Raw genomic sequence first — 27888 nt, 5'->3', positions numbered from 1 at the left:
CCAGTATAGTGTAAATCATTTAGGGCACACCTGATAGGTGAAAGCTGAGCATATGAAGCCTATGAAGAGTCATTTGAAAAACACTGAGGTGGCATGATTCCCTATCTCCCCAGGCAGATATTTCATGTGTGGCAGCTCATTCACAAGTTATGCTTGGCAAGACAGTCTCTTCACCCATCCCTCAACAGGACCACATTTGCACCGTTTGCTTCCAATTTGACACAGCTAGGCAGCAGGAATCTTGGCATCACGGCCAATCAATGCTTAGAACTTGGACAGGAGAATGAGCAGGCTACAGGGCATAGCTTCTTCACTATGGTGACATGTATTTCTAGTTAAAGTAAGAACATAAGAAAAGCCTGCTGGGTCAGGCCAGTAGCACATCTAATCAGGCATCATCTTTTCACAGTAGCCAACTAGATGTCCACTAGATGTCTTTCAAGTGATCTACTATGACCCCAAAATCACATTCTTGGTCAGTCACTTCCAGTACAGATCCCTTGAGCATATATATATATATATATATATATATATATATATATATATATATGATTTTATTTTGATTGCCCCAGTGTGTATCAGTTTACACTTGCTTGGATTGAATTGCCTTTACCATTTCACTGCCTCTTTGAAGAGATCATTTTGAACCCATTTATTCCTACTCTTTGCTTCCTGTTTCTTAACAGTTACTAATCCACAAGATGACCTCTCTTCCTATTCTACTAAGCTTACCGGGAAGCTTTTGGCGTGGTGTGATTTACTCACTAGGTCAGAAGATGAATTGCAATGGAGATTAAAAAGTGTGCATAGATTTAAGGTAAGTAATTAGAATGATTTAAAAATCAAACCACAGACCAAACCGGTTTTTAATGCTATTCTTTTCATGGATTATGAAGCATTCTCACTTGTATGGTCCCCATTTTCAGCTGTGAATTTCATCTCTGTGCAGCAGTTGGAAAAATGCACTTCAGTTCGTCAATGCAAGAAAAACCCGCTAGGTACAATCATTTGAACAGAGTACAAGATGCAAATATGTAGATTAGGGTGATGACTTTTTACAACCTCATTTCCCTGTATCATAATTTGATGAGCTTTCATTAAAGATTAGATAAAAGCTTACTTTCAAAGAGATTTGATAAAAAAACCTCACACACAAAATGATTTAAATTTTTTTATCAGTTTTTTGACCATTTTTGAAGTCACTGTAAGCAGATATAAAATTGAACCCAAGCTTTAGAGTAACATATATACAACATTATATAGGGTCATCAAACACACAAGGAAGCTTTGTTTTAGCTGCAGTAACAGTATAGATGCCGCTAGAGGACGATGTTTTGCTACCTCTCCTGTAGGTTCTTTTCCCAGCATGCCCGGCAGGGTCTGCTGGCTGAGTTTTGAGGTCCCTAAAAGGGGCTTTTACCTTGTGCAGGTGTGACATTTGTATACCCTATGTTGCTAAGAACACTCCCCAATGTGGAATGTGGTGTTGTGTCCAAATTTGATACGAAATATATATAGAATTGTTAATACAATTTTATGAAATGGTAAAACGGCATTAAAAAAAACGGTTTGTACGTAACCTTTTTTATTATTTCAATGGAATATACCTCATTTTAGTCATAAATAGGCAAAAGTTCATCCATTTGTGCTACAGGAAATAATTTTTGAGAAAAAAATATGAAAAAGTCATCACCCTATTGTAGATTTGTGAAGTTACAGAAAGTGGCTTCCCATAAGTTAATTCTGCGATATAGGTAAAAACAAAAACAAAAACACCCTATTCACACCATTTCAGTCTTGGGACCATTAATCTAATATAGTTAATGCCCTAAGATGTGCAGATATGCAGAAAAAGAAAAAAAGGATCACCTCAAATCATTGTGACATCAGGTGATTGAAAGATTCCAACCTGCTAATCAGATCCACTTCCTCCCACTGCTCTACACTGACTGGCAGAAGTTCTCCAGGGTTCCCAAAGTGTCTCTTTCCTAGGAGATACTACAGGCAGAACATGGAACCTCCTCGGGGTGAAGCAAGTGCTCTACTACTGAGCTAAGGTTCACTGAGGACAGTAGTTTAATACATGCTGAGAATTTGCATTCCAGCAACTAGGGGCATACATCAATGCCGGTATTGAAAGTCACTTCCAATTGTGCTTGGTCTCAAGGTGCCAGCCTTTCAGTAATTGTGACATACCAGGTTGCTTTCAGGATGCAGATTTACTGTTTTGTAACACTTGAATGAAGAGCTGGTCACCTTGTGTTATGGGCCGTGGGGGTGGCATTCAATACAAACGAGAACGCTTCACAATCTATGGATTAAAAAAGCCTTTAAAAACCATTGAATTCTGGTGTGATTTTTAAATCATTCTAACTGCTTACCTTATGAAACTTCTTTTGTGAATGTATGCACTCTTTTCAATCTCCATTGCAATTCATCTTCTGACCTAGTTAGGCTCTGAGATGGGCTGCAGGGAAGCCCCAAAATCTGCCTCATAAATTTATTTTGTAGGACGTCTATTTCAGATTTGACACCAATTCTCAGCCCCAGAGCATTTGGGCGATGATTTTTGAGACAAAAATATTGAAAGCTAGGTTGATTAACTGTCCGCCCTTTGAATGGAATAACATACAGTATATAGCTGCCCAGTAGAACAGCCAGATATTAGCTTAATTGCTTCTGTGATGACTTCCCATCAATAAGTTATCCTAGATATTTAAATCTGGGTACTTGCTCAAGGGTGTCATCGTCTAGAGTCCACCTGTACTTGGTAGGCCTCTTGCCAAATACAGTCACCTTGGTTTTATCATAGTTAATTTTTAGATGCTTTTTTTTTACACGGCTGTCTAACTTTAACCAGCATCCTTCTAAATCCGATTTTATTCTGGGAAAGCAAAACCAAGTCATTGGCGAAGAGCAGAACTGGCACTTTACGATTCCTGAGGTCGGGGGCAAAGAAGGATGGGGATGCCATATCAGGAATGAGATTATTTATATAGTAATTAAATGGGAAGGGTGCCAGTATACAACCTTGCTTGAAACCTCTGTTAATTGCAATTGCCTGCGGGTCCCTCGATGTGGTTGTTTGATGATCCAGAGAAGTCTTTTATTGGTATTTAAATGGGCCAATTTGTTCCACAGCTGTTCCCTGCCTAATAAATCAAAGGCTGAGGAGAAGTCAACGAATGCAGCATAGACAGTCTTATGTGGGTTTTTGGTGAATTTACAGATTAGGTGGTACAAAACAAATACTTGGTCTGTGGTGCACCTGCCCTTCTTAAATCCTGCTTGTTCTTCATGGATGACGGCTTGTTTGCTGTCCCATTCCAAAATTTTATTTAGTAGATATCATAAGTATAATTTAGAAGTCACACCTAGGAGACTAATGCCCTACCCTTTTGGGGGGGGGGCTTAGCACGACTATGCTGGTGCGCCACCCCGCAGGGATATCTCCAGTCATGTTTATGTGAGTAAATAGTTGGGCCAAAATTGGGGCCCCCATTTTTTACCACCAGAGGAGAATATCTCAGGAGGGATCATATCTTCTCATGACATATCAGTTCTCCAATCTCCATAGTGTAAACAGGTGGCCAGTCAGGGAGGTTCAAAGAATTTTCTGGCCTGTAAGGGATTAAGTTCATTTCACTGCCATAGATATCACTAAAGTGGGTCACCCATATGAGGGGTACAAGCCCAAAGGGTTTGTCCGATAGGCCTCCTTAAACTAGGCTCCAAAACTCAGCTCCGTTCCCATCAATGAGAGCAAGGCTGGGAGATTTCCAGCTATTTTCACAATATGCCCCCCTTTTCTCCCTTTGATAAGGGAGACGCCAGAAGGTGATATCGCGGCCTGGGGTGCAAAATACCCTAGCACCAGCCCTGCTTGTAAGTATGCTTAAAGCTATTTACTCTCAGGTCCCAAGACTGCAGTATTTCGGCTGATGTTGGTTAGGATGCTTGGCTAGGAGACAGCAGAGGTAACACCTGGTTCAGCAAACACATGAGATATACTGTGGAACAACAAGAATTCTGGCTATTCAAGGTAGAGTGAGCTTTCTAAACTCTATTACTTGGTTCTGGATCCTAGTTTTCCCTTTGGAGAGTTTAATCAGCCATGCTCTTCCTAATCCACTTGTGCTTAAGGAATGCAGAAAATCCATTGTGGATGTTAACCAAAATGATTCAGTTGTACTGGGTGCTGAGTTTCTGGGGTGCTACAATGACAACGTCCAACAGAAGGCAAGAGGTGGTAGGTGGGTGTGCTGGGTTTTGGTGAAATTTGAGGTGCCAAGGTCTGCCACTGCAGCTACCTGTTGGTTGGTGGTTTGTACTCTCAGCTGTTATGCTAAACTAGTTTTTGCATCTTGACCAACCTTTAAAAACACACAGTCTTATCTATGCTCACTTGCTTGGAAGAATTTCATATTAACACTCAATGGACTGACTTCTGAGTAGGTTGGAAGTTGAGCAAGGGACAATCCAACTACATCATTACTTGGCATTTCCCCCTCCTATCAGGTAGGTGTTGCTTGTAATTGAGAAACAATGGCAACCTATTTAAGCCATCTGTAATGACACTTGCTTTAATCTAGCTCTGTGGTGCAGGAGTCGTATATCTGTGCTGGAATATGGATTTGTTTCCATGCAGATCAAGGATGTGGCTCTTCATAATGGGGGCAGGCCTTGTCCTAGTCCTTCTTACTTCAGAAATATTTTTGAAAAGAAGAAAACTAAATCCAGAAGCTACTATGAATATTGTAAGCCATTAACCTTTTCTTTCCTGTCTTCTTACCTCAAGGAATCTTTGACAATAAGTGATGCTTACTGGTGCTATACTCCATATAACTGAAGTTCATTTTTTAATGGGCTGCTGGGATTTTAGGGGGCAAGGAAATATTTATTATTATTTTATTTTGAACACATACTTTGCCTGCCAACGCATCATTGCTCAGTGTATCCTACAAATTTTTGTTTAAAAGAATAAGCAGCCTAAAGTAGTTCCCAGCATGTGCTTCATGGAATGCCAATGCTCTGTCAGCTTCATTTAGTTGCTCCAACAGTGGCAACTTTAGCATCTTGCATTATAATTGCTCAACTGCAAGAAGAAAAATATTTAAGTGGTCCACCAAGACCCTCAGCTCTTTTCAAGTGGTCCAAAGGAGGGGGGCTGGGAGGCATTTGGGAACCACTATACAATGGCAGGAGCAGCAGCAGCAGCAGCAGCAGCAACAACAACAAAAACAGGTTTGACAGATAAAAACATCCTGAAATGAAGGTGTCATGCCAGCAACAGAACGCTCCCTTCATTTCTAATTGCAGCAGAAGGAGGCACGAAATCAATTATTAGATTTCTTTTGTACTGTCAACAACTGATTGTGTTTGGCACATTCACAATCTTACTACTTTCACTGGCTTTTCACCTATCTGCACACTCTAGTTATCAATTGTTTTCTGTGAAAATAAGTTTTTAGGCATTTTACAGTCACTTTATAACCTTCCCAACCAAACCCTCTTGGCCTTGCAGAGTGAAATTATTTCTTTCAGAGGATATCCCAGTGAGGAATATGAAGTGGTGACAGATGATGGTTATATTCTGAGTATTAACAGAATTCCTCATGGGAAAAGAAATCAGTCAAACAAGGGTGAGTATGTGCTTTGAGTTAATTTGTGTGTTCAACAGTGTGAGGATTTTTCATTATAATTATAATATGATCATTTCTTGCTTTGCAAAAGTTTGACTAATTGCAAGAACACATAGTGAGTTTGTTTGGTAATGTGACTATTATTATGATTTCTGAGTGTGTCCTTGTTCTATTTTTCCTATAAGTTTGAAAGAGATGTTGTTGTTGTTGTTTAGTCGTTTAGTCATGTCCGACTCTTCGTGACCCCATGGACCATAGCATGCCAGGCACTCCTGTCTTCCACTGCCTCCCGCAGTTTGGTCAAACTCATGTTCGTAGCTTCGAGAACACTGTCCAACCATCGCATCCTCTGTCGTCTCCTTCTCCTAGTGCCCTCCATCTTTCCCAGCATCAGGGTCTTTTCCAGGGAGTCTTCTCTTCTCATGAGGTGGCCAAAGTATTGGAGCCTCAGCTTCACGATCTGTCCTTCCAGTGAGCACTCAGGGCTGATTTCCTTCAGAATGGATAGGTTTGATCTTCTTGCAGTCCATAGGACTCTCAAGAGTCTCCTCCAGCACCATAATTCAAAAGCATCAATTCTTTGGCAATCAGCCTTCTTTATGGTCCAGCTCTCACTTCCATAAATCACTACTGGGAAAACCATAGCTTTAACTATACGGACCTTTGTTGGCAAGGTGATGTCTCTGCTTTTTAAGATGTTGTCTAGTTTTGTCATTGCTTTTCTCCCAAGAAGCAGGCATCTTTTAATTTCGTGACTGCTTCCATGATCTGCAGTGATCATGGAACTCAAGAAAGTAAAATCTCTCACTGCCCCCATTTCTTCCCCTTCTATTTGCCAGGAGATGATGGGACCAGTGGCCATGATCTTGGGTTTTTTTGATGTTGAGCTTCAGACCATATTATGCGCTCTCCTCTTTCACCCTCATTAAAAGGTTCTTTAATTCCTCCTCACTTTCTGCCATCAAGGTTGTGTCATCTGCATATCTGAGGTTGTTGATATTTCTTCCGGCAATCTTAATTCCGGCTTGGGATTCATCTAGTCCAGCCTTTCGCATGATGAATTCTGCATATAAGTTAAATAAGCAGGGAGACAATATACAACCTTGTCGTACTCCTTTCCTAATTTTGAACCAATCAGTTGTTCCATATCCAGTTCTAACTGTAGCTTCTTGTCCCACATAGAGATTTCTCAGGAGACAGATGAGGTGATCAGGCACTCCCATTTCTTTAAGAACTTGCCATAGTTTGCTGCGGTCGACACAGTCAAAGGCTTTTGCATAGTCAATGAAGCAGAAGTAGACGTTTTTCTGGAACTCTCTAGCTTTCTCCATAATCCAGCGCATGTTTGCTATTCGGTCTCTGGTTCCTCTGTCCCTTTGAAATCCAGCTTGCACTTCTGGGAGTTCTTGGTCCACATACTGCTGAAGCCTGCCTTGTAGAATTTTGAGCATAACCTTGCTAGCGTGTGAAATGAGCACAATTGTGCGGTAGTTGGAGCATTCTTTGGCACTGCCCTTCTTTGGGATTGGGATGTAGACTTCTTTGGGATTGGGATGTTGAAAGAGATAGGCCATATAAATTGATGAGGTCAAGCATATTTTACTCTTTTCCTGGGCTACTAGCGTAATGGAAAAGTATGGTGGAAAGGGAAAGGGGAAGCTAGAGTAAGTGGTTCACAGCCCATGTTGACTGCAAGTCATATGAATTGTTTGTGATATTTTTTATTTACTGTATTTCAGTTTTTTGTGGGAGGGAGTTGATTTAGTTTCAAAATAGTGTTTTTGTATTCATCACGGATATATCTGCTTCAGCCATTCATAGAGAGCCACTGTTTTATTTTTTAAAAAAGGAGAGAGAACCTAGTTCACTGTGGAGGCACCGCCAGTTTGGTTGCCCAACGCCTTTGTGTGTGTTGTATTCAGCTTTTCTTGAGGAGTAAGGAGTGAAATGTGATAGACAACCTGAGGTGAACTGATATCTGAGGGAGTAAAGGTGGTGCAATGAAGGACGGGCAGGTGGACTCCTTCATCCAGTGCCAAGTTTCAATTATAAGATTAAAGAGGGAGTGAAGCTGAACAAATAGTAATCAATTATCTCATGAACCTTAACAACACTGCAATGTAAAATGGGCCTACATATTTGGTCTGCTCTAATTGAGACGCAGTAAATGGCACCAAAGGGAGGAAAGAAAAAGTGAATGATTTCAAGGCTGGTGTTCTGGTTCCTCACACTAACATCCATGGACAAACTGACAATACATGTCTGAGGGAGTAAAACAGACAAGAAAATAACTAGGTTTCAATCAACCTGGCATAGTTTTTTAAATATGCAACATAGATAGAACAGGAGCACAGTCTGAGAACACATGACTGTTTGTGGAATGATACTTTTGTTTAAAAATTGAAATGACTTAAAAGTTAAATGCAATTAAATAGACATTTGGTGCTTCTGTGGTAGGTTGCTGGAATGGTTCAATATTGACTGTTACATCTTGTACATCTTGTACATCTTGTACAAATAAGGGAAAACAATAAAACCTTTCTTTGGAGGGAGGGACCTCTAATTTTTAATATTGCATCCAGGAGTGATTTATTCCAAGCATGTGAAATTGCTGGCCATGCATGCTCTGTGCCCCAGGTTTATAGTAGGTGATATCAGTAGCTTCCAGTGAAGTGGCATTTGTGGGGTACCATTGCTCTCCTGATTTCTCAACACTTTGGTTCACTGGAGCCAGGGCCGTCTTTTTTTTTTTAATAATAATTTTTATTGGTTTTTATATAGACAAGACAAACAAAAAATACAATATAAATTCTGTCCCTTCATCCCCTCCCCCCCACAGGCCCACTTCTGCCACCAGCAACACCCGCGGAGGTGGAGAGTCAAAGGGGTCCATTTTAAGGCTAGGTTCGACCTCCCCCCCTCTCCTCCCCCCCCAGTCCCTCCCCTGCCACTGAAGGGACGGGGACGGAGGAGCACTGAGGTTTGGTTTACTCCCTGCTTCTCCTTCAACACAACCAACAAACAAACAATAAAACAATAACATAATCTAAATCCTACTTCCTTAACATTGTATTTGTGACTTCCTCGATTCTCTTCTTCCTGGTTTTCTTAATTTCTATATCAAATTGTGGCGATTTTCGTATTCTAATTCAAAATCTTACCCTTATAATATTCACTCAATCCTCCTCCTTCTTCATGCTGCACCTCCGCCAGTCCTCTCCTGCCACCAGAAGAACCCGCAAGGCGCAGCACTTCAAAGGATATCCATTTTTACATCTGGGTTTCCTTCCATCCCCCTCCCCTCCCCTCAGGACACCCCCTGCCACCAGGTGTTCCCAAGTGCAGAGAGGAGGAAAATGGCTCTCTGCCCAGATGCCTATCTAAACAGAAAATATTTAATACAAATCTTAAATTTTTTCCTAGATCATTCTTCTTTCTCCCTCCAGAAAAACTCAATTTTCATATATATTCATTTCCCTAATCAAAATCTTAACTTTATACTTAAAAACACTCTCCTTCCCCTCCCCTGATGCCCTTCCCCCAATTGGATCAACATTTCCTTTTACAGGCCAAGATTTCCGAAACCGTTGTTCAGCTACCAAAAGTCTCTAACTAAAAAGTTTTTACCCCACACCACATCTTTCCCTTTTCCAAATCCAGGCCTCTAACCCCCCTCCTTCTGCATTTCCCTTTCCACCAACACACATCTCCAAATTTCAGTCCCTCCAGGTTCCTCCATTTCTTGAGTCTTCTTTTCACATTGTTGCTCCTTGCTTTCATCTTCTTTTTTTCCAATTCCTTGTTGTGCAACATCCAGAACTTGTTTTTTACAGTCCCAGTCAGTTTTAGTAAAGTCAGTTTTGATAAAGTCTTCTACTTCTTGTTCCTTAGTCTCACTTTCAAAGTCATTCTCAAAATCCTGTTCTTGAGCCACAGTCTCTGCCCATGACGAGCTGGAATGTTGCAGTGTCTTATTCATGTCCTTCAATATTTCCAAGTAACCCAACACAGCTTCCTGGAAGGCCGGAGTATACATTGTTTTCATTCCTCTCTTAACCACAAGCAGTCAGGAGGTTTGCAGACAAAGCAGACAAAGGGCACTGGAAATTTCCTTTCAGCTACACGGTGTCTCCATCTTGGCAGATCCTTCCCATTGTTTTAACTAGTCCACAAGTCAAATCAAAGTTCAGTCTGTCACAGCTTCAAACATCAGAAATATCTTATACCGCAACGATTTAGTAGATTTTCCAAATCATTTTGCAGCTTTGACAGCTTTTGACAGCTGTCAACGCACCTTCCCCTTAGAACCTTGCTGATCCTCAAGGGGTGCCGGCTCCAGGGTCTAGGAAAGGTTTGCAAAGTCTTTCATTCTTTTGGGATCCACAGTCAAATAGTTTCCCTTCGATTTAGGATTGCATATTTAATGCGCCTCCTAATTGTCCATTAGGAAGAGATCGACTTCCGTTTTTTAAATCTCTTCCTTTTTCCCAATCTTTGCCGAGATTAACAGAAAGTCCAATTAGAGATTCCACTTACTTTCCTTCCTTTTGATTCCTTTGGAAGAATCCACAGCTAACTGGTAGAAGACTTGAGGCTTCGCTTCTCGGAGGCAAGATATCGTCCGAAAATGGCTCCCGCGACTCCACTCCGCCAGCTCACAGGGTCTCTATTGATTCCCTGGGCAGCGGAGGAATCGCGGACCGGAGCCTGCCGGACCTGCGCCCCAGGGACGCTCTTCCCTGGGTTCTTGTGGGGAATCCGCTCGCCCCGCGGCGTTCCCCCCCCCTCTGCGATGCCAGGGACCTCGGAGCTCGAGGTCCCTGCGTCCTCTCCCCAGCGCTGTAGACCGGAAGTCCTCTGGAGCCAGGGCCGTCTTAAGCGCCCCTGGCGCCGTGGTGCGCCGGATCCCTCCGGCACCCCCCGGCCCCGTTTCCCAGCGCGGTGGACAGGTGGGCGCAGCACGCAGCACGGCTGCCACAGGCACTGCTGTGCCACGGGCGGGCGGGCAGGCACAGCATGGTTGCCATGGGCGCAGCTGCACAGTGGACCGGCGGGCCGGCGGGCCAGCGGGCGGGCGCAGCTCGCGGGGCCCTCCTGGCGGGTCGGTGCGTGGTGCCCTGCACAACCCAGCCTGGCCGTAGGGCTGGCCCTGACTGGAGCTCATTGAGAGGAAGAGGGGAGGTGCAAGGTGGGGGGAGCTTGTTCTGGTGTGGCAAGGAGGCAGACTCTAATTTTAGGCATGTGAAATTGCTCACCATGCATGCTCTGTGTCCATGTGCCCCAAGTTTATAGTAGGTGATATGCAGTAGCTTCCCGTGAAGTGGCATGTGTTGCATCCTGATTTCCCAACACTTCACTTCACTGGAGCTTATTGAGAGGAAGAGGGGAGGTGCAAAATCGGGGGAACTTGTCCTGGTATGGCATGCAGAGATGGGATAATTGGATTGGCTGTGCCGATATGCACTGCTTCCTTCCCTCTCCCTCTCAATAAGCACCAGCAACCCAGTTTGTTGGGAAACCACCTGCCCCACCTCACTGGCTGCTACTTGAAATATTGAATGACAACAATGCCATTCAAGATTCCGATGGATCACTGTCTTGTTTGGAAAAAGACACTGAAGTTACTTCTTATAACTATATTTAAAATACTTCTGTTTCAGATCCGAAGCCCGTAGTGTTTCTGCAACATGGCATGTTTTGCACTGGCAGTAAGTGGGTGGCAAATCTGGACAACAACAGCCTGGGCTTCATACTGGCTGATGCTGGCTATGATGTTTGGCTAGGAAACAGTAGAGGGAACACCTGGTCCATCAAGCACATCAACTATACTGTGGAGCAAGAAGAATTCTGGCTATTCAGGTAGAGTGAGCTTTCTAAACTTAATTATGTGTTTCTGGTTCCTAATCTTCCTTCCTTTTGGGATGATTAATCTGCCATCCTCTTTCTCTTCTGTTTCAACATTGAACAGTGCCCTGATAATGCAAGATATGGAGGAGTAGAAATGTGTGTGTGTGTGTGTGTGTGTGTGTGTGTGTGTGTTTGTGTACACATTTCCAAATATATATAATTGGTAGTTGTTTCTTTAAACAAAACAAATACAGTGGTATCTCAGTTTAAGTACACAATTGGTTCCGGAAGTCTGTACTTAACCTCAAGCGATCTTTCCCATTGAAAGTAATGGAAAGTGGATTAATCCCTTCCAGACGGGTCCGGGGAGTACTTAACCTGAAGCGTACTTAACCTGAAGCGAACTTTCCCATTGAAAGTAATGGAAAGTGGATTAATCCGTTCCAGACGGGTCCGCGGAGTACTTAAACTGAAAGTACTCAAACCGAAGCATACTTAAACCAAGGTATGACTGTATATTATTCATTTGGGGAATTATATGCTTTTATCAAGAATGGAAGTTGGAAGATGTGCTGCATGACGAGCTGGCTTCAGGCGCCAGGTCCATTGGAAGACCAAATCTGTGTTACAAAGTTGTCTGCAAATCTGGCATGAAGGCTGGCAACGCTAACGCTGCTGGGGGGAAATCCCTTGCAGATGGCTGTAGTGCCTGGAGACAGTCATTCAGGTCATGCATCCACAGCAGAGGAGGAGCTGCTGGGGGGAAATCCCTTGCAGATGGCTGTAGTGCCTGGAGACAGTCATTCAGGTCATGCATCCACAGCAGAGGAGGAGCTGCTGGGGGGAAATCCCTTGCAGATGGCTGTAGTGCCTGGAGACAGTCATTCAGGTCATGCATCCACAGCAGAGGAGGAGCGCAGAAAGAAGGAGCAGCATGGTGCACTTGCATCAACCCATCCAGGCGCCTTCCATTTTCCCCAGCTGCCACAACATATCTGTATCAGATTCTACAGCCACAGCAGACTCTTAATGGTTTGACTTCACCCCACAACACACACACCCTTCCATCTCCTGACATAGGCGGTTGCCAACAACAATATGACACACACAATTGGGATATCTCAAGCACCAAAAGATGAAATATGGCCTTGGGTGAACTCCACAGATGTTAGCAAATGAGCTGCACTTTGGGCAGAGGCGTAGCAAGCCCAGGTGGTAGCCGGTGCGGATTTTTTTGTCACCCCCCCCCACACGGCTCTGGCGAAAAGTGAAAAACATGAATTGCAAAAAACCTAAAGCTTACAGAACAAAACCGACTTCAGATATGAAATCAGCATTGAAAGAACATATAAGAACAGTTGAAAAATCTCATGCAACAGAAAAAAAATGTTCCCCAGTGGGGGGTGCGCCGCCGAGTGTCACCCCCTTCCAGGGTGGCACCCAGGGTGACCGACCCCCATCACCCACACTTGCTATGCCACTGACTTTGGGTGTAATTAGATTGGGTGTGGACAGACCCACTGTGGGTCCTGCGAATTCACAGTACAGTTACTGGGCCAGAATTTGAAGCTCCTCGGACCTGGGGGAGGGGAAGCAGAGCCATTGGCTGCCCACAGGAAAACATTTTTTCCTCCTGAAACTCCCATTTCAGATGGTTTTTTACTCTTTTTTTCTTCCAGTATTAAAGTCATGCTACATGTTTTTTCATGAAGAAAACTGTCAGCAACAGATGGACTCATTTCCCTCTTCTAATCTGTTTGTGTTGCATTTTTATACCGCCCAGCTGATTTATAGGCACTCTGATGGCAGCCCCTATTCTGTGCAGGGGTGTTCTGCAGGCTTGCCTTATTTGGCTCTCTTGGTGCTGATATTTGCTCTTAACTGTATGTAGTGAGCTTTTTTTAGTTTGCAGCGAACAGCTAGCTCATAGTGCGGCACAGTCTAATAGTGAGCAGCCCCAGTGGAAATTTCTAAGGAGGATGAGTAACTGCTTAATCATAATTACTATGTTTCACAATGTTTATACAGTAGAAACAAAATAAAAAAGTTTGTCATTGGTATGAGCTTTCGTGTGCATGCACACTTCTTTCACACCAAAGCTCATACCAATGACAAACTTAGTTGGTCTCTAAGGTGCTACTGGAAGGAATTTTTTTTATTTTGTTTCGACTATGGCAGACCAACACGGCTACCTACCAGTAACTAATGTTTATAGAATTAGTCTGGAGAACATCAGCTTCCACAATGTAGATCTCACTTCATATTCAAGTCTGTAAAACATAGTCTGTTATTCCTTTTCCTTTGCAGTCATGATGAAATGGCTAAATATGACCTTCCAGCTTCCATAAATTTTATCCTGAACAAAACCGGACAGGAGAAATTATTTTATATTGGTCATTCCCAGGGCACCACAATGGGTAGGTTAGAAGGATTCTTAAACACACGTTGGCCATTCTAATAACTACACATTTATTTGTATGGGTGGTGTTGTACATTAATTTCAATACAGATCTTGTTTATGGTAGAGATTTCACTTGGAGACCATGGACACCTATGGAGAAGCATTGTGAATAACAATCTCTGTGTAGGTTTCCTACATTTTCCTAATTAGTAATATTTCCCATAAAAGTAATGTTTCATAGCTGCTATGGATTGACAAATAGTGGTGTGTGGAGTATAATAATCCTCACACACCTTGTTAACTGTGTATTTGTTTGCTTTGGTTTACTTGAGCTGACAAACTGTTGTTCAATGTAAAATCCTGGATTTCAAGCCAGGATCAAACAGGTTTGTAGTTGCAATTTCAATAAAAGTTTCCCGGTCTGGATATAACAAGAAGCTGTAGTCTAACAACCTCTGGAAGTATTGCATTAAGGCCCACAAGAGAAGGGGATATGAGTGTGGGCTGAATACTATTTCCATAGTTTATTTTGGCCTGAAGAGTGTGACCATAACATCTGCTCACCTGGGGCTCTAGGTGTGTAGCTTTTGCCACATGGCACAGCTGTGGTGGGTCCAGGGAGGCTGCCATCTTTGGCAAAGCTGGGGGAAAGGACAGTCACCTGGTGCCATTCCCCTGTGGCATTATCAGACGACCAGGTATGGGTGGGCAACACCCCAAGGCCAATCAGGGGCAGGAGCTTGGAGGCTGTGCTCAACCCACCCCTGGCCTATTTAAGTGGGCAGCCAGGTTCAGGCTGCCTGCTTGACTGACTGTTGTAATTTCCCACCCACCCATTGGGCTAGATTCTTATTTTCAGGGGCACCTTGTTAGTGAGGTGTCTCTGTCCAGGACTTCACAGGGGGACTGGTGGGCCAATACACTTCTCCCAAACCTTGTGTTGCGCTGTGGAACCCAATCCATGTCAGGGGTGGCTGCCCAGGCCAAAATATACCCGACCAGGTTCCTATCAGATAGCAGGTGGGCTGCCTTTATGCTGGATACGTGCCCAGTGCCTTGGTCATACCTACTCTTTCCTGTAATCAATAATGTTGTGGCTTAATTCAACCCAGTACCAGTCTCAGTGTCCATTCTTTAGACTCTCCCTGCCTGCGATGGCAAACACTTCTTCACAAGCCTTACAATACACAATATAAAAGCAATAATGTTGTGAGGAAAGTGGGCTAATCATTTGTTCTTGGATTTTGATCAAGACTGCATTGGTTGCCATATTCATTTCTCTTCTGTTTCTATTTCCCATTCTGTTTCTTAGCATTCATTGCATTTTCAATCATGCCGCAGCTCGCCCAGAAGATAAAAATATTCTTTGGATTGGCACCACAAGTCACCGTGAGCTATTTTTCCAACCCAGCATTGGTGTTGGTCCTTGGGTTATCTGAACACAGGCTCAAAGTATGCATTTTGGTCAAAATACTCGTTTAAACTACAAATCTTTGGCTTTAGCTAAGAACTTGGGAATGTACCCATCATTTGACCCGAGGCCATCAGACATCTAAGCTGTTCAATCTGGCCAATGCTGCAGACTGTTGCTTTAGCTACTCTATACCTAGGACTATTTTTGAGTAAAAAAAATGGGGTGCCTGTCTTTTTATCTTGCTGTGTCATGGGTGCCAGCACAAAATGTCTGACGTGGGCAGTAAAAAGAGGTGCCAGTGTGAGGACGATCCTCATACCTTTGTTTGTATCAAGTGCCCATATTAAAAGGATTGGTACAGGTAACTCTCCATTATGCGTGCTCTATTTGAGCCCAATCGTGCGTACAAGCTGGGCCAGTAAATGAATCCTGGAAATGGGGAACACCCTGGAGAGTTCTCCTGGATCATGAGGAGACACTCCCCAGGCTTTGGGGAGAGTCTCCTCGTGAGCAGGAGGCCTCCCCACTTAACAGCTGAAACATGGGGTGGCTCAGCAGCAGCTGCTTCCCCACCCATCAGCTGTGAGCTGGAGGAACAGCAGAGCTTCATAGCTGACAGGCCAAGGAGGTTCTTCCCTGCACTCAGCTGAGCTGAGACAGGTGACTCCCCATTTTATGTGATTTCACTAATGCGCACAGGGCTTCAGAACGCACCTATTTCTAGCCTTGGTAAAAGCAGACTGAATGCCCTTTCCGATTGGAGGAAGTGCCACTCCTCGGATTCTCAAACTGGGAATGAAGACGAGAGGCATGGCACTAAATTCATTCTCCCTAACGTCACCATGCCGACTATAGAGAAGGAAAGCACCTTTGTTGAAATTAGTGAGGAATTAAGCAATTTATAGCACAACTATTTGGCAAAATGGCAAGCAGTTTGGAAAACAGTGCCCTTTCAGACTATGTTTGCATAACTACAAGTCATTTGCATATTCAAGCTCCTACTGAAATGATGTTAATGTTATGGGAACCACTTTGGAAGGGTGCCAGTTGCTCATTACATACATGTCAAAGTATACTTGACCTCTGTCATCTTGTCTCTTAGCTACAATTACAATGCCTGTGTCTTGAATATAGCTGGGTTTTTTCCTCCCTGCCTGACTGGGCATGCATGTGGGATTTGAATTATTATCAATTAATGAATTAATTAGATTTCTATACTACCATTCACACCAACATCACTTCTGTTTCTAGTGTATCTGAAGAAGTGTGCATGCACACGAAAGCTCATACCTAAACAAAAACTTAGTTGGTCTTTAAGGTGCTACTGAAGGAATTTTTTTTCTATTTTGCTTCGACTCAGACCAACACGGCTACCTACCTGTAACTACAACATCACAGGGTCGTTTACAATATTAAAAACACAAAAAGACATACCACAATAACAAAAAAAGACATACCACAATAACAAACAGAAACAACACACAGTTTAAAAGGCCATAGATTGCTTAATGGGTATTCTGGTGCCAACAAGCCAGCCCAATGATTGGTCTTGGGGGCTGTGTTATCCAACACCTGGACATCAAACCTGACAGAATGGACTTATTCAGACCTGATGACACACACCTTCCCCCTGCAGGAAAATAAATGTTGGTTGAAGGATCTTTGATTGGTTGCAGTTGTAGGTTGGTTTGGTGGTGAGTTGGCAATTGCACTGTCTGGGGTAATGGATAAGGCCTGGGGGTGATGTGATGTATCCCCCCCCTAACCCAGAATTGTGCAACAATAGGGTACTAGATGGGTCTAGTAGGATGTCTCTGTCCAGAAGCTAAGGAGTGCAGCAGATGGGCCATAGAGCTTCCTCCAGCGCCTTGGGAGGTTTATACATGTAGACCCGCAGTTTGTGGATGACCCTTTAAACCTGGGCTCGACCCTGTCGTAGCACAGCTCTCTACCAGGGGGCTCTGAGGGATACACACACAACGCCTAAGCTAAATCCAAGCTACATCTGGAACCAACAAAGTTGTGGCCAATTTCTAAAATTCCAGAACATTGTCTTGTCCAGTTTGTTCCCTTTTGGGGCTGAGGCCTTGCTTGGGGAGGGGGCAGTCACCGTGAGTGGGTAATTTTTTTTTAATGGTATTTTGTTGCTACTTGATATTATTAGACATATCTCTAGGAAAACAGACTTGAAAAACAAAATGACCTATGTACTCATGTTTTTCTTTTGGCAGGGAATATTTGGAGCTAAACAGCTGTTTCCTCAAAGCAAATTTGTTAAATGGATGGCTACTCGTGTGTGTAACCGTTTCTTAATTGATTATCTCTGTAGCTCTATTATCCACCTAGCAACTGGCTTTAATATGAAAAATCAAAATATGGTAAGATTTCTGACTCCTTACAGGAGTGTGTGGAGGCATCTCTGAAATGGTAGCCACTTACGACACCTGTAACTTAATTACCCCTGGACAAAATGAGCTTGGGGCAGCTCCCAAATAAGCTTTATTGAGCACTAGTGCTGTACTGCTCATGAATTTGAAGGAACTAATTCAAAAATGTGATTTTCAAATGGATAGGGTAATTTGTGATATTTGGGGCAATGTGCACACACAGACATGAACCCAGGGCTACCACTTAAGTCAGACAGTGTCTCACCTGGCCCCAAATCATTTTCTTGGGTGGGGGAGGAATGTTTAATTTGGGTAAAATTGGCCTGCCATCCTGATTGAAAATGGAGTCATTGCCACCATGATGCAATAGAACCATAGCTAAGAGCATTTATGAGGTCCAGTTCATAGTTCCTGATGAGAGTCCAAGAGTGCCCCTTAACCATGGTTGGTCACACAAATGGACATGGCACCAAAGCAGGGTGGGGTGAATTCATGTCACACAGGAGGAATGTACACAAATGTCATGGCCCACTGCATCAGTGGTGGTTATTTGTCATGTCTGAATTGGCCTTAGTTGTACTGTATAATGAAAAAAATTATAGTTAGGGCTGTTATCCTGTGCATAGTTACCTGGGAGTAAGCCTTGCTGAACACAATGTCAGTTTCTTCTTATTAAATACTAGCTGTTCCCAGCCACGCATTGCTGTGGCTCAGAAAGAGAAACCCCCAAGGATCAGAAACACACATGTTCTGTTAAATAACCCCACCCCACCCTGCCCCATTCATCCTCCCCAAAGGCACAGCCCTCCTCCACTCAGCGCCTCCACCCCAGCCTTGTTCCTCACCCTAAACGTCACAACACCTCTCTCTCTGGTCCCCCCGTTGCGTGATGTCCTATTCCTCCCACGTGATGGCACCCGTCACCCCGACCCCTCTCTCTCTTCCACCCGCACATCCCATGTATATCTTGGGATGGGCCTGGCCTGTTCCCCTGGCTGGGCAATGCTGGGCAATGCCATGTTAATGTGATGTCACAGATAGTCTTCAGCCAATGGCAGCAGCTGAGGTATGAGATTATGATGCAGCATCCTCAGCTGTGCTGCTTTGACATCCAGCAGATGGCGATGTTTTTCTTAAAAAGCATGTTCTCTCTTACCTGTCACAGGTGAGAAATCTATATGATCCAGGTATATAAAAACACTCAAATTTTCAAAGCAATCGGTCAAGAACTTTTGGAGATTATCGATTTCGAACAAGGTCATCTTTTCATTTTTATTTATATAGATGCACAGGTCTCCAGTATAATTAGAAATGCATTTACATTGTGGGACAGCTAAAAGTGAAATGCCCTGTTCTATCTATGCTCATTTCCCTTTTGTTTGGTAACATAATATTGGGAATGGAAGCTAGTTTAGAGTGTTAAGCTGCTCTCCATAAAGAGGTGCATGTAATTGCAGGCCCAGGCATTGGGCACTTCAGTCCCCACCCCCCTGGAGAATTAATGGACAACCAAGACTGCTCTGGATTGAAACCGACCAGAATTTTATTGAATACAGATGAAGGGTTGGGCTTGGGCATGGGGCAATCAAAATACTTCCGTCCCACCTGTTGGAAGTGACGCTATAGGGCAATCCGTGCTGGGGTTCCTAATACTTACATCAAATAGGGTGATGCCCACAGGGACCACCATCTGGGAGAGAGCCCTGGCCCTGACTGGGCAGAAGGACATGGCAACTCCCACGGGATCCCTTTAACTGAATACCCCAGGGTTGGAGGAGCAGGCAGAGACTATAACCTCCCCTCCATCCAAGACTAAGATTACCCCAGTGACATGCTAATAATAATAATAATAATAATAATAATAATAATAATAATAATAATTTATTACTTATACCCTGCCCATCTGGCTGCGCCTCCCCAACTGGATATTAAAAACACAATAAAACATCAATCATTAAAAACTTCCCTAAACAGGGCTGCCTTCAGATGTCTTCTAAAAGTCAGATAGTTGTTTATTTCCTTGACATCTGATGGGAGGGTGTTCCACAGGGCGGGTGCCACTGCCAAGAAGGCCTGGTTGTGATGATTACCATGAGGTAGGTGGGCAAATTCCTACCTGGCCCAGAAAATGGTGATCACTGTAACCACAGCAAGGTCATTGAGCAGCAACCTGAACAAAGGGTGGGTGGGGAACCCCAGGGGTGTAGGAAGGGGGGGCGATAGGGGTGCTCTGCGCCAGGCAGCGCGATCCTGAGGGTGCCATCGCAGCTGACCCTGCCTGTGCTGGGCACCCCGTCCCCGCAGGTGGCGGTCCCTGCCCCTACGGGCAGCGGCCCCTGCCTCCAGAACGCACGCCACGCCCCCCAGAATGCACGTCAGCCCCGCCCCCGCCTGCTCTCCGCCCCCGGTGCCGGAGCATGAAGCTCCGCCACTGGAGAACCCAATGAAAAACTCAGGTAATGGCTCCAGGTGCAAGCTGTTTAAATGTCCTGGACATGGACCTGAGGGAAGCTTTCTTCTTCCGTCAGCTCTGCCACCTGGCTCAGCCCACATCCAAGCCTGCACCCCCATTTGTCAATCCCGGGTGCAGGCTTGATTACGGTCCCATCAGGACAGGATGCCAATGCTGCGCTCCCTCATCAGGGCCTTTGGAAGAGCCTTAGGTAGTGAGTGGACTTACTAACTAAACACTGATTCCTTCGTAACATCCAGATGTTGAGCTCTGGTGTACTTGTTTTGTTTAAATAAACCAAATGGAAGTGAAGTGGTTGTTGTACTTTGTGATAGATTCAGCTAATCACTTTGCTCTTCTTTCTTACAGAGTCGTAGTGATGTGTATCTATCACACTGGCCAGCTGGGATATCGGTTCAGAACATGCTTCACTGGGCTCAGGTAGAACCTAAATCCTAAATTATGCTAAAAGAAGCATAATGTATTGATTGAAGCTTTGAATGGATGATTGTCAGGTCTTTTTTTTAGCGGGAACTCACCAGAACTCAGTTCGGGCACCTCTCAGGTGGGCTCCATTACCATTATAAGAGAACAAGGGAGGTGTTCGTGATGAGTTCTGGCACCTCTTTTTCTATAAAAATAGCACTGCTGATTGTATTAAAAAGAAAAGACTATTAAAAATATAACAGAAGGAAGCATTCAACTATGCAATTCAGCCTCTCTGTTTACATATTTAACAAATATATTTTGCTTTCATGCTAAAGGATTTAAAGGGTGCATTGTGTTTTTAACTTCCTTGTTTAGGGAAGTTTTTAATGTTTGAAGTTTTATTCTGTTTAATATTCTGTTGGAAGCCACCCAGAGTGGCTGGGGAAACCAAGCCAGATGGACGGGCTAATAATAATAATAATAATAATAGTAGGTGGGAGTAGGTGGGAGTCTTTGGAGAAAGTGTGTGGGCCAAACTGGGTCACCTGGCAGAAAAAGATTTTCTTGTGGAGTGAAAGTTCCTGATCCCTGCAATTTATTTCACTTCTGCACAAGGGGTTACCCAAGCTACTTATCCACGTAATCTAGCTGCTGGGAGCAGAAAGGAAAATTCAGATTATATGACACAAGAAATTTGCAGCCCATAAGTTAAATGGGAATTATTTCCAAGTAAGTGTAAATTAGACAACTCCTAAGTGTTAGTACATCTCTCCATCATTCTCATGATAGCAAGTCAGTTACTAATGAATAGTCTAGAAAAACTGCAAAAGCTGAAATGATACCAGTGGCTTTTTGATGGCTTTGCATATCTTTCTTTGGATGTTTATGACATTGTTCTGCTCCCTAAAAGGAGGAGGTTAGACATTATTGCATAGCCTGATTACAGCATGACTATTGATTGATTGATTCATTCATTAATCCCTGTTTAATCCCAGGATTTATTTACATGGCTACTACAGTATTATAAGGGCTTACACACCAACACTGGATGCTGATGAAGACATTAAAGAAATTTGTTACTCTCAGCTGGATACCGTCCTAGCAGAGACGCCTAAGGAAGATAAAATTATCCTCCTGGGTGATTTTAATGCAAGTGTTGGGTGAGATTTTGATCTGTGGCCCGAGACTATTGAGAAAAACGGAATTGGCAACAACAACCAGAATGGAATCTTGCTTTTGACAATGTGTGCAGTGCACAACCTTGTCATTTATCTTTCAACAGAAAAATAAATTAAAAACTTCATGGAGGCATCCTCGGTCAAACCACTGGCACCTCTTAGTCTATGTTATAATCTAAGGATCGCTGTGATGAGCTCTTTACCAGAGCTATGATGAGTGCCGATGACTACTGGACAGATCACCGACTAATACGCTTCATGATGGCTTTCAAGAGTATACGCAGGCTTCAATCAAGGAAACCAAGGCACAAAATAAACACTCAAGCCCTTCAAGATCCCATTAAGTGGGATTGCATCCTAACAACTCTTAAGGACTACCTGCTTTCAGAATTCCCTGATAACATCGAGGAACACTGGACCAAGCTAAAAACATCCATTATTGCAGCCTGTGAACAAACTATTGGATACCAAATCAAGAAACACCAGGACTGGTTTGATGAGAATCACAGTGAGATTGAACGCATGATTGACAAGACAAGGAAGACCTATCAGATCTGGCAAAGAGATAGAAACTGTGCCACTAAGAAAAAAACCTATGTCATCACTAAGAAAAACCAGAGAACTAAAAAAACACCTGGTGGGTTAAAAAAAAAAGCTCAAGAGATCCAGCACTTAGCCAACACTCAAGATGCACAGTTTCTTTAAAGCCACAAAAACCATCTATGGTTCAATAAATCATGGCATATGCCCCCTACACTCCTAAAAGATAAATAAGCTATTGCACTGCACTGGAAAGAACATTACCAACATCTCCTTAACTGCAACTCCCCCGTAGCTTCTGAGGTCCTCTCACAAATTCCACAAAACCAAGGTAGAGATGAGCTTGCAGTATCTCCAAATCTGAGAGAGTTGTGTATAGCTATTAACCAAATGAAAAACAACAAAGCCAGCGGGCCTGGTGGGATACCTGCCGAAATCTTCAAAGTGCGTGGAATTTAACTTACACAACAACTTCACAAGCTCATCGAAAAAATCTGGGAGAGAGAAGAAATCCCAGCCGACATTAGGGATGCCAAAATTATCAATCTCTTTTTAAAAGGTGACAGAACTGATTGTAGAAACTATCGAGGCATCTCTCTATTAGCTGCAGCCAGCAAAATTCTTGCAAGGATCTTAGCAAACCTTCTCTTAACAATATCTGAGGTGGCCCTTCCTGAATCCCGAGATGGTTTTCGACCATCTAGGGGGACAGTGGGCATGATTTTCACCGCTTGACAGCTTCAAGAAAAATGCAGAGAGCAAAACCAAGCATTCGGCTCCTCCATGATAATATGACAGCAACAATCGCAGATAACAATGGCTCTCAAATGAACCATTCACAGTGGGATCAGGTGTTAAACAGCATTGTGTTATTGCCCCAACTCTATTCATTATTTTGATTGCCATGATCCTACACTTTGTCGAAGGGAAACTCCCCACCGGAGTAGAAATCATATATCGAACAGATGGAAAGCTCTTCAATCTGAGCAGGCAAAGAGTAAGGCAAGCTTGGCAAATCCATACCATGATCAACTCCCGCCTAGAAACCAATGTCCCCACTGTGGAAGGATGTGTGGATCCAGAATTGGCTGCCACAGTCACTTACGGGCTCTTTGTTAAAACTGTGATTATGTAAGACCACCTTACTCGGCTACAAGTGATTGCCAAAGAAGAAGAATACCACACCCAGATCCAGGGTGCCCATGCTCAACCAGTTGAGGTTTAGCTCCAGTTTTGGCACCTGAGCTAGACAGGGGAAATGTGTCCCTATTAATTCTCCTAGACATCTCAGTGAAAAACTGCAAAAGCTGAAATGATACCAGTGGCTTTTTAATGGCTTTGCATACCTTTCTTTCGGTGGTTCAGAAAGTTCAGTGGATACAGAATTCAGCAGCCAGTTTGCACAGAGAGGCAAGTTTGAGCCGATAACACCAATCCTGGCCCAACTGCACTGGCTGCCAGTTTCTGGGCCTAATTTAAAGTGCTGGTTTTGACCTCTAAGGCCTTAAGTGGCCCAGAACTCCCATACCCAAGGATTGCTTCTCTCCATATGAACTGACCCAGACGGCGCAGTCATCATCTGGGGCCCTTCTACTTGTGCCCTCTTCCACAAGAGGTCTGGAAGATGGAAACATGAGAATGAGCCTTTTCTGTGGCGAATCTGCAATTGTGGAATGATCTCCCCAGGGTGGCTCATCTGATGGCTTTATTACGTATCTTTAGGCACCAGACAAAAACTTTCCTATTCTTCCAGGCTATTGGCTAACCACACCTCTTTTAAACTGGGTGGGGAATTGTTGCTTTATTTTTATGGTATGTATTTTGTAAACTGAACTGTGATCCTTGGATGTAGGGAAGTATAGAAATATAATTAATTAATTAATATAACGATAATTTGCCCATTTTATTTTTCAAAATACGGTACACCTCTTTTTCAGGGTTTTAAGAGTGGGAGGTTCAAAGGCTTTGACTGGGGTAGCAAGGAAGAAAACATGGCTCGCCACAATCAGGTAAGAATTTCCCACTAATTGCATTTCTCTCTCTCTCTCTCTCTCTCTCTCTGTGTGTGTGTGTGTGTGTGTGTGTATGAGGGTAGATACTGGTACAGGGGGAGCAGTCTGAGTAGGAGTTCAACACCAGCTCTGGTTGGCTGAACTGCTTCAAAGGTTGCTTCAATTTGAAGAACATTCCCAGCACTGGTGAACTGAATTTGCAGACATGGAGGTTGCTGAAGAGGCTGTTGCAGGAGAAGGAGTATCTTCCAGAGCAGGTTTTCAGCACAGATGAGATGGGCCTGTTCTGGAAGAAGATGCCTGAGTGGACCTACATTGTCAAAGCAGAGCAGTTAGCCCCTGGATTTAAAGCTGTGAAGGATCAACACGATGGATGCTGATCTGCATCGCAATCTCATGGCATCATGGGAGTCCTTCAGCAATTGGTAACTGCATCATTTCACATTGAGCAAGCAGTGGATGCCATCAAGCCTGAAACTGTAAATGGATGCTGGTGCAACCTGTGGAAGGAATGTGTTCACAATTTCAAGGAATTTCAAGGGATTGTCCAAAGCCGGTTGGAGACCATGTATATTAACCAGGAAAAGTGCACAATTTCCTCTTCATGGATGATGTGCACATTCTCTATGATGCCTCGTAAATCTGCACAACGTCCAGTTGTAATGCACATTAACTGCTCACCTTATATTCCCCATAACATGTGTATTTGTGTTTTGTGTGTGTGTGTGTGTGTTTTGATAATAATAATATAACAATACCTTTATTGTCAATGTACAACCTATGTACAATGAAATTAACCAAGCCTCCCTCCCCCTTGCCACAAACACTCAATCTCATTGCACTCTGTGTGCTTGTCGCACCAACCCTGAAAGTCAGTTGCACTATATTATTATCCGTTCAGCAGCCTAACAGCCTACGGATAGAAACTGGTTTATAGCCAGTTGGTACGACTGATTATACTTCTATAGCTCCTGCCCAAGGGTAGAAGATTAAAGAGGTCCTGGCCGGGGTATGAATCGCCCCTGAGAATTTTTCTCGCTCTCCTAAGGCATCAATCCATTGCGATGTCATCTAGCGGGCTCAGGGGTCAGGCCATGATATCATGTTCTGTGTTCACCACCCTCCGTAAAGACTTTCTGTCTGTGGCTGTCAAGTCAACGTCTCACACTGTGATAAAATATGAGAGGACACTTTCTTTTGTGGACTGGTAGAACTTTCTGCAAAGTCCTAACTTACAAACTATTTTTTAACCTGTTTCCCCTCTCTTTCCCCCTCTCTCTTTTAGGAAACAGCACCTTCCTATGAAATTAAACAAATGACTGTTCCAACAGCTCTCTGGAATGGTGGAAATGACTGGCTTTCAACCCCAAAGAATATTGCCCGGTGGCTGCCTCAGGTGTCAAACTTAGTTTACCACAAGTTTATTCCTGACTGGCAACACACGGATTTCTTCTTGGGCCTTGATGCACCACAGCACTTGTATGAAGAGATAATTGAGCTTATGCAGAATTATGAGTGAGTTTGTGATCCTGAAATAGTCCTCCAAGAAACCATCCCCATCAGTCTATGATGATGATGACATCAACAACTACTACATTTTTTTTAAAAAAAATCACCTTGGAAAGAAATCCCTATGTTTGTTCACACAAAACAATCCCTTTGGAAATAACATTTTTGAACTGCTTATCATTATTTAAATCCGCGCATTTTGAATGGAGGTGTTGAGGCATAACTCAAGTGACTTCTCATCACAGTAGTCATGAAGAAAGGAACTCTGATCTTCCCAAATTTTGTTATGCAGTGTGGGGTGGAGACAAGTTCTTTGCTAACATCTGTGGAATTGACAATATGAAAACATGCTTAGGATGGCAAATGAAGGTGTAAGAGCAAAACTGTCTAGGGAGATAGTGAAGTGGTTATATTTGAAACAGGAAGATGTTAGATATACTGTAGAATTGTGAATGCTTTTTGGATAAATGTGTTTATCATTGCTTATCATTCCTAGTCTCCAAGTATTCTATTCTATCAACTATATTTCTCACATTATCTTTCATTTGTCAACCAGGAAGAAAGCCTCCTTGATCTTTATGAAGCATTTCATTCGAAACATATTTCATTCTATTTGCTAGAATGTCTGCAAATAATTTGTAATCATTATTTAGTAATGAAATCGGTCAGTAATTCTTGACATTCAATCGGTTTGTATCTTGCTTAGGAATCAAAGTAATATACGCTTCTTTCCAGGTATTTGGGATTTGTCCCTTAATCAATATATTATTCATAACCTCCAGCAACAGTGGTGTCAGTTGTTCACCAGGTGTTTTGTAATATTTTGCAGTAAAACCATCAGGTCCTGTCACTTTCTCTAATTTCATAGATTTTATTGCCATTTGGATTCCCAACGCCGTTATTTATGAATTTAAATGTTCTTTTTTCTCTAATGAAATTTGTTTTAATTTATATTTTTCTAAATATCTCTCAATTTCCCTTTTATTTCCCTTCTCCCTCCTATACAAATCTTTATAAAATTTCTGAAAAGTCTTTCTGATTTCTTTAGGATCTTCTGTCAATATATCTCCTATATTTATTTTATTTATTGTATTTTGACTCTGACGCTTTCTTAGCTGCCACGCTAGTAATTTGCCAGTTTTATTAGCAGATTCAAAATTCTTTTGTCTCATTAATTTTATATTCCACTCCTGATTCACAATCATGGAAAACTGAGTTTGCAATATCTTAATATTTTGTCCCCGCATGTCCAATAAGGTGGAATCTGTTATTCATATTCTTTTATTTTGTGAACTCTATAGTGAAGAACGAACGTGACTTATTTTACCCCTATTATCAAAATTCACACCCTTGCAATATTATCTGGAATTTTCCTCCGAAACATTACGTAAATTCATTTTGGAAGATTCTCTGAGCCCAGTATCCTACGCTGTGGCCAAATTTTGCACCTTAGCTATTAAAAAATTGTAAGGGTGACTCCCTACAGGGAGCCAGCCCCCATCATCCCAATGTCCACCTCGCTAAGCACAGGGAGTAGCAGTGGGTCTGAAGCAGCCGGGGGGGGGGGGAGGGAAAGACTTGGAGAGAGAGAGAAGCCAACGTGCAGAACCATGGGAGAGCTCACTGGAGGAGAGATGTAGGCAAGGGCTCAAGGATGCTTGAGAGCCCTTCCACCGCCTTGACATGGAGGAGACTGAGAGGGCATCGCTCCTTCCAGCGCAAGAGTTAAGGAGAGCACTGCGACGCAGGTCAAGGGGGAGGCGTTTTGGGGTGCCCCGACTACTTTGCTGGCGTAAGAACAGACATATGCCATTGCCAGATTTTGATTCAGAATGAGAGGTCATGTTTTAAGCTGTCTCTGCACTGTACTTTGCACAATAAAAGTCTTTAAAGACAAACTGGACTCAAGCATATCTAGAGCCATGACGACCCTCTGACAAAAACATAAATCTCTTTTATTGACTAACATATTATAACAATTTGTCCTGCCCTCTGATGATGATATTGCCGATCTTTTGTTTGGAGTTGTGTTGTTTTGTATTGCTGGCTCTTGCTGTAATAAAATTGATTGATTGAA

At 43.1% G+C, this 27888-nt stretch overlaps 1 protein-coding gene across 1 annotated transcript; it reads left to right on the top strand.

Moving 5' to 3' along the window:
- The first annotated feature begins 587 nt into the window (after window positions 1-587).
- On the top strand, window positions 588-27888 carry LOC118096233 (putative lysosomal acid lipase/cholesteryl ester hydrolase). Its single transcript, XM_035137770.3, has 9 exons — window positions 588-4757; window positions 5525-5642; window positions 11303-11501; window positions 13797-13906; window positions 15203-15342; window positions 17536-17682; window positions 20513-20584; window positions 24228-24299; window positions 25588-27888. The coding sequence occupies exons 1-9, from the start codon at window positions 4629-4631 to the stop codon at window positions 25819-25821; spliced, it is 1221 nt and encodes a 406-aa protein (XP_034993661.1). The 5' UTR covers window positions 588-4628; the 3' UTR covers window positions 25822-27888.

This window comes from Zootoca vivipara, chromosome 5 (assembly GCF_965207765.1).
Source record: "Zootoca vivipara chromosome 5, rZooViv2.hap1.1, whole genome shotgun sequence".
NCBI classification, from domain to species: domain Eukaryota; kingdom Metazoa; phylum Chordata; class Lepidosauria; order Squamata; family Lacertidae; genus Zootoca; species Zootoca vivipara.
Note: the sequence above shows the minus strand (reverse complement) of the source record. Positions and strands in the feature narration are given on the sequence as shown.